Raw genomic sequence first — 8,028 nt, forward strand, 5'->3', positions numbered from 1 at the left:
AGGAGACTAAAGTCAGTGTAGGGTGAACAGTTTTCCTTTCAGCTCCTTCAAGGAGACTTAAGTCAGTGTAGGGTAAACAGTTTTCCATTCAGCTCCTTCAAGGAGACTAAAGACAGTGTAGGGTGAACAGTTTTCCATTCAGCTCCTTCAAGGAGACTTAAGTCAGTGTAGGGTAAACAGTTTTCCATTCAGTTCCTTCAAAGAGACTTAAGTCAGTGTAGGGTGAACCATTCAGTTCCTTCAAGGAGACTTAAGTCAGTGTAGGGTGGACAGTTTTCCATTCAGCTCCTTCAAGGAGACTTAAGTCAGTGTAGGGTAAACAGTTTTCCATTCAGCTCCTTCAAGGAGACTTAAGTCAGTGTAGGGTGAACAGTTTTCCATTCAGCTCATTCAAGGAGACTTAAGTCAGTGCAGGGTGAACCATTCAGCTCCTTCAAGAAGACTTAAGTCAGTGTAGGGTAAACAGTTTTCCATTCAGCTCCTTTAAGGAGACTAAAGACAGTGTAGGGTGAACCATTCAGCTCCTTCAAGAAGACTTAAGTCAGTGTAGGGTAAACAGTTTTCCATTCAGCTCCTTCAAGGAGACTAAAGACAGTGTAGGGTGAACCATTCAGCTCCTTCAAGAAGACTTAAGTCAGTGTAGGGTAAACAGTTTTCCATTCAGCTCCTTCAAGGAGACTAAAGACAGTGTAGGGTGAACAGTTTTCCATTCAGCTCCTTCAAGGAGACTTAAGTCAGTGTAGGGTAAACAGTTTTCCATTCAGTTCCTTCAAGGAGACTTAAGTCAGTGTAGGGTGAACCATTCAGCTCCTTCAAGGAGACTTAAGTCAGTGTAGGGTAAACAGTTTTCCATTCACCTCCTTCAAGGAGACTTAAGTCAGTGTAGGGTAAACAGTTTTCCATTCAGCTCCTTCAAGGAAACTTAAGTCAGTGTAGGGTAAACAGTTTTCCATTCAGCTCCTTCAAGGAGACTTAAGTCAGTGTAGGGTAAACAGTTTTCCATTCAGCTCCTTCAAGGAGACTGAAGTCAGTGTAGGGTGAACCATTCAGCTCCTTCAAGGAGACTTAAGTCAGTGTAGGGTAAACAGTTTTCCATTCAGCTCCTTCAAGGAGACTTAAGTCAGTGTAGGGTGAACCATTCAGTTCATTCAAGGAGACTTAAGTCAGAGTAGGGTAAACAGTTTTCCATTCAGCTCCTTCAAGGAGACTTAAGTCAGTGTAGGGTGAACCATTCAGCTCCTTCAAGGAGACTTAAGTCAGTGTAGGGTAAACAGTTTTCCATTCAGCTCCTTCAAGGAGACTTAAGTCAGTGTAGGGTAAACAGTTTTCCATTCAGCTCCTTCAAGGAGACTTAAGTCAGTGTAGGGTAAACAGTTTTCCATTCAGCTCCTTCAAGGAGACTTAAGTCAGTGTAGGGTAAACAGTTTTCCATTCAGCTCCTTCAAGGAGACTTAAGTCAGTGTCGGGTAAACAGTTTTCCATTCAGCTCCTTCAAGGAGACTGAAGTCAGTGTAGGGTGAACCATTCAGCTCCTTCAAGGAGACTTAAGTCAGTGTAGGGTAAACAGTTTTCCATTCAGCTCCTTCAAGGAGACTTAAGTCAGTGTAGGGTGAACCATTCAGCTCCTTCAAGGAGACTTAAGTCAGTGTAGGGTAAACAGTTTTCCATTCAGCTCCTTCAAGGAGACTTAAGTCAGTGTAGGGTGAACCATTCAGCTCCTTCAAGGAGACTTAAGTCAGTGTAGGGTGAACAGTTTTCCATTCAGCTCCTTCAAGGAGACTTAAGTCAGTGTAGGGTGAACCATTCAGCTCCTTCAAGGAGACTTAAGTCAGTGTAGGGTGAACAGTTTTCCATTCAGCTCCTTCAAGGAGGCACTGAGGCAGAGTTTGTTAGGTGTTAGACTGGTGACATGGTGTTCACCTGGTGTTGTACTGGTGACATGGTGTTCACCTGGTGTTGTACTGGTGACGTGGTGTTCACCTGGTGTACTGGTGACATGGTGTTCACCTGGTGTTGTACTGGTGACGTGGTGTTCACCTGGTGTACTGGTGACGTGGTGTTCACCTGGTGTTGTACTGGTGACATGGTGTTCACCTGGTGTTGTACTGGTGACATGGTGTTCACCTGGTGTACTGGTGACGTGGTGTTCACCTGGTGTTGTACTGGTGACGTGGTGTTCACCTGGTGTACTGGTGACGTGGTGTTCACCTGGTGTTGTACTGGTGACATGGTGTTCACCTGGTGTTGTACTGGTGACATGGTGTTCACCTGTTGTACTGGTGACATGGTTTTCAACACTACTAGTGACACAGCGTTCACCTGGTGTTGTACTGGTGACGTGGTGTTCACCTGGTGTTGTACTGGTGACATGGTGTTCACCTGTTGTACTGGTGACATGGTTTTCAACACTACTAGTGACACAGCGTTCACCTGGTGTTGTACTGGTGACGTGGTGTTCACCTGGTGTTGTACTGGTGACATGGTGTTCACCTGGTGTTGTACTGGTGACATGGTGTTCAACACTACTAGTGACACAGCGTTCACCTGGTGTTGTACTAGTGACATGGTGTTCACCTGGTGTTGTACTAGTGAACGGTGTTCACCTGGTGTTGTTCTAGTGACACGGTGTTCACCTGGTGTTGTACTAGTGACACGGTGTTCACCTGGTGTTGTTCTAGTGACACGGTGTTCACCTGGTGTTGTACTAGTGACACGGTGTTCAACACTACTAGTGACACAGTGTTCACCTGTGATCACACAGTGGATGTCAATTCACTGCCCCCGAGGCAATTAAAGGCTATGTGACCTTTAACCTTTTTAACCTTGTGGCTAGCATGCCCCGCCACCCCCGCCCCCTCAGTGAAGTATGGCGTTCTTTGTGGTGTTTCATGTGACGTTGCTGAAAGTTCTGTGTTTTCCATCAATGAAGTGTGTCGTTCTGTGTGGTGTTTCATGTGACGTTGCTGAAAGTTCTGTGTTTTCTATCGATGAATTGTGGTGTTGTTCTGTGTGGTGTTTCATGTGACGTTGCTGAAAGTTCTGTGTTTTCCATCAATGAAGTGTGGTGTTGTTCTGTGTAGTGTTTCATGTGACGTTCCTAAAAGTTCTGTTTTCCATTGATGAAGTGTGTCGTTCTGTGTGGTGTTTCATGTGACGTTGCTGAAAGTTCTGTGTTTTCCATCAGTGAAGTGTGGTGTTCTTTGTGGTGTTTCATGTGACGTTGCTGAAAGTTCTGTGTTTTCCATCGATGAAGTGTGTCGTTCTGTGTGGTGTTTCATGTGACGTTGCTGAAAGTTCTGTGTTTTCCATCAGTGAAGTGTGGCGTTCTTTGTGGTGTTTCATGTGATGTTGCTGAAAGTTCTGTGTTTTCCATCGATGAAGTGTGGTGTTGTTCTGTGTGGTGTTTCATGTGACGTTGCTGAAAGTTCTGTGTTTTCCATCAATGAAGTGTGGTGTTGTTCTGTGTAGTGTTTCATGTGACGTTGCTGAAAGTTCTGTGTTTTCCATCAGTGAAGTGTGTCGTTCTGTGTGGTGTTTCATGTGACGTTGCTGAAAGTTCTGTGTTTTCCATCGATGAAGTGTGTCGTTCTGTGTGGTGTTTCATGTGACGTTGCTGAAAGTTCTGTGTTTTCCATCAATGAAGTGTAGCGTTCTTTGTGGTGTTTCATGTGACGTTGCTGAAAGTTCTGTGTTTTCCATCAATGAAGTGTGGCGTTCTTTGTGGTGTTTCATGTGACGTTGCTGAAAGTTCTGTGTTTTCCATCGATGAAGTGTGTCGTTCTGTGTGGTGTTTCATGTGACGTTGCTGAAAGTTCTGTGTTTTCCATCAGTGAAGTGTGGCGTTCTGTGTGGTGTTTCATGTGACGTTGCTGTTAGTTTTCCATCGATGAAGTGTGTCATTCTGTGTGGTGTTTCATGTGACGTTGCTGAAAGTTCTGTGTTTTCCATCGATGAAGTGTGTCGTTCTGTGTGGTGTTTCATGTGACGTTGCTGTTAGTTTTCCATCGATGAAGTGTGTCATTCTGTGTGGTGTTTCATGTGACGTTGCTGAAAGTTCTGTGTTTTCCATCAAGTTGTATTGCTCTTGTTGGAGTAGTTTTTTGTGTTTTTTTTGTGATGAACACATATAATCTTTGTGTATGAAGAATATAGATGATGTATCATTGTTTGTCATTCAAAATGATTTCTTCGTGTGTTTCATGAAATAATCTATCTCCATTTCTTTTCCTGTACTTTGAATGAAACTAATGTAGTACTGTTTATTTTGTTCTCTTTCTTCAGGGTATGTGTACCCACCCTATATATATATTTTGTTTGTTTGTTTGATTGATTTTTGCTGTTGTTTGTTTTTGTTTTGAGGGTCGAGAGGGTGGATGGGGGGTGTTTTAGGCGGGTAGAAGAGTGGTGGGTCTAGTTTCTTTTCCTGTGAAGTACAGACTGACTGAGGGGGTAGAAGTTTCTTTTCCTGTGAAGTACAGACTGACTGAGGGGGTAGAGGAGAGGGACAGACATTTCCTGTTCCACAAGAAAACACCAACACTGTATGTCCATGTTCCATCATCAGCATTCTGTCTTGTTTGTTGTTATCATCAGCATTCTGTCCGGTTTGTTATCATCGGCATTCTGTCGGGTTTGTTGTCATCACCAGCATTCTGTCTGGTTTGTTGTTGTCACCAGCATTCTGTCCGGTTTGTTGTTGTCGTCACCAGCATTCTGTCCAGTTTGTTGTCACCAACATTCTGTCCGGTCTGTTGTTGTCATCACCAGCATTCTGTCCGGTTTGTTGTTGTTACCAGCATTCTGTCCAGTTTGTTGTCACCAACATTCTGTCCGGTCTGTTGTTGTCATCACCAGCATTCTGTCCGGTTTGTTGTTGTCACCAGCATTCTGTCCGGTTTGTTGTTGTCACCAGTGTTCTGGCCGGTGTGTTGTTGTAACCAGCATTCTGTCTGGTTTGTTGTTGTCACCAGCATTCTGTCTGGTTTGTTGTTGTCGTCACCAGCATTCTGTCCAGTTTGTTGTTGTCATCACCAGCATTCTGTCCGGTTTGTTGTTGTCACCAGCATTCTGTCCGGTTTGTTGTCGTCATCACCAGCATTCTGTCCGGTTTGTTGTTGTCACCAGCATTCTGTCCGGTTTGTTGTTGTCACCAGTGTTCTGGCCGGTGTGTTGTCACCAACATTCTGTCCGGTCTGTTGTTGTCATCACCAGCATTCTATTCGGTTTGTTGTTGTCACCAGCATTCTGTTGGGTTTGTTGTCGTCATCACCAGCATTCTGTCCGGTTTGTTGTTGTCATCACCAGCATTCTGTCCGGTGTGGTGTTGTCAGCATTCTGTCCGGTTTGTTGTTGTCATCACCAGCATTCTGTCTGGTTTGTTGTTGTTACCAGCATTCTGTCCAGTTTGTTGTCACCAGCATTCTGTCCAGTTTGTTGTCCCCAGCATTCTGTCCGGTTTGTTGTTGTCATCACCAGCATTCTGTCCAGTTTGTTGTTGTCATCACCAGCATTCTGTCTGGTTTGTTGTCACCAGCATTCTGTCCAGTTTGTTGTCCCCAGCATTCTGTCTGGTTTGTTGTTGTCATCACCAGCATTCTGTCTGGTTTGTTGTTGTTACCAGCATTCTGTCCAGTTTGTTGTCACCAGCATTCTGTCCGGTTTGTTGTTGTCATCACCAGCATTCTATCCTGAGGTTGTCCACATGAACACTGAGAATCATGTGAACATTGTGTGTTGTGTCATACATGACTGTGGGAACAATGTCAACAGTGTTGTGTCATACATGAGGACTGTGGGAACAATGTCAACAGTGTTGTGTCATACATGAGGACTGTAGGAACAATGTCAACAGTGTTGTGTCATACATGAGGACTGTGGGAACAATGTGAACAGTGTTGTGTCATACATGAGGACTGTAGGAACATTGTCAACAGTGTTGTGTCATACATGAGGACTGTAGGAACAATGTCAACAGTGTTGTGTCATACATGAGGACTGTAGGAACAATGTCAACAGTGTTGTGTCATACATGAGGACTGTGGGAACAATGTCAACAGTGTTGTGTCATACATGAGGACTGTGGGAACAATGTCAACAGTGTTGTGTCATACATGAGGACTGTGGGAACAATGTCAACAGTGTTGTGTCATACATGAGGACTGTGGGAACAATGTCAACAGTGTTGTGTCATACATGACTGTGGGAACAATGTCAACAGTGTTGTGTCATACATGAGGACTGTGGGAACAATGTCAACAGTGTTGTGTCATACATGAGGACTGTAGGAACAATGTCAACAGTGTAGTGTCATACATGAGGACTGTAGGAACAACATCAACAGTGTTGTGTCATACATGACTGTGGGAACAATGTCAACAGTGTTGTGTCATACATGAGGACTGTAGGAACAATGTCAACAGTGTTGTGTCATACATGAGGACTGTAGGAACAATATCAACAGTGTTGTGTCATACATGAGGACTGTGGGAACAATGTCAACAGTGTTGTGTCATACATGAGGACTGTAGGAACAGTGTCAACAGTGTTGTGTCATTCATGAGGACTGTAGGAACAATGTCAACAGTATTGTGTCATACGTGAGGACTGTGGGAACAATGTCAACAGTGTTGTGTCATACATGACTGTGGGAACAATGTCAACAGTGTTGTGTCATACATGAGGACTGTGGGAACAATGTCAACAGTGTTGTGTCATACATGAGGACTGTGGGAACAATGTCAACAGTGTTGTGTCATACATGAGGACTGTAGGAACAATGTCAACAGTGTTGTGTCATACATGACTGTGGGAACAATGTCAACAGTGTTGTGTCATACATGAGGACTGTGGGAACAATGTCAACAGTGTTGTGTCATACATGAGGACTGTGGGAACAATGTCAACAGTGTTGTGTTATACATGAGGACTGTGGGAACAATGTCAACAGTGTTGTGTCATACATGAGGACTGTGGGAACAATGTCAACAGTGTTGTGTCATACATGACTGTGGGAACAATGTCAACAGTGTTGTGTCATACATGAGGACTGTGGGAACAATGTCAACAGTGTTGTGTCATACATGAGGACTGTGGGAACAATGTCAACAGTGTTGTGTCATACATGAGGACTGTGGGAACAATGTCAACAGTGTTGTGTCATACATGACTGTGGGAACAATGTCAAGTGTTGTGTCATACATGAGGACTGTAGGAACAATGTCAACAGTGTTGTGTCATACATGACTGTGGGAACAATGTCAACAGTGTTGTGTCATACATGAGGACTGTAGGAACAATGTCAACAGTGTTGTGTCATACATGAGGACAGTGGGAACAATGTCAACAGTGTTGTGTCATACATGAGGACTGTGGGAACAATGTCAACAGTGTTGTGTCATACATGAGGACTGTGGGAACAATGTCAACAGTGTTGTGTCATACATGAGGACTGTAGGAAGAATGTCAACAGTGTTGTGTCATACATGAGGACTGTGGGAACAATGTCAACAGTGTTGTGTCATACATGACTGTGGGAACAATGTCAACAGTGTTGTGTCATACATGAGGACTGTAGGAACAATGTCAACAGTGTTGTGTCATACATGAGGACTGTGGGAACAATGTCAACAGTGTTGTGTCATACATGAGGACTGTAGGAACAACATCAACAGTGTTGTGTCATACATGAGGACTGTATGAACAATGTGAACAGTGTTGTGTCATACATGAGGACTGTAGGAACAATGTGAACAGTGTTGTGTCATACATGAGGACTGTAGGAACAATGTCAACAGTGTTGTGTCATACATGAGGACTGTAGGAAGAATGTCAACAGTACTGTGTCATACATGAGGACTGTGGGAACAATGTCAACAGTGTTGTGTCATACATGAGGACTGTAGGAACAATGTCAACAGTATTGTGTCATACATGAGGACTGTAGGAACAATGTCAACAGTGTTGTGTCATACATGAGGACTGTAGGAAGAATGTCAACAGTACTGTGTCATACATGAGGACTGTGGGAAC

General features: G+C 43.9%; 1 protein-coding gene across 1 annotated transcript; it reads right to left on the reverse strand.

The window, feature by feature from the left end:
- Positions 1-1,584: 1,584 nt before the first annotated feature.
- On the reverse strand, positions 1,585-4,410 carry LOC143275858 (uncharacterized). The gene is made up of 2 exons (XM_076580152.1): positions 1,951-4,410; positions 1,585-1,920 (listed from the first exon to the last, which is right to left on the reverse strand). The coding sequence occupies exons 1-2, from the start codon at positions 2,563-2,565 to the stop codon at positions 1,897-1,899; spliced, it is 639 nt and encodes a 212-aa protein (XP_076436267.1). The 5' UTR covers positions 2,566-4,410; the 3' UTR covers positions 1,585-1,896.
- Positions 4,411-8,028: the final 3,618 nt, after the last annotated feature.

This window comes from Babylonia areolata, chromosome 31 (genome assembly GCF_041734735.1).
Source record: "Babylonia areolata isolate BAREFJ2019XMU chromosome 31, ASM4173473v1, whole genome shotgun sequence".
Lineage (NCBI taxonomy): Eukaryota > Metazoa > Mollusca > Gastropoda > Neogastropoda > Buccinidae > Babylonia > Babylonia areolata.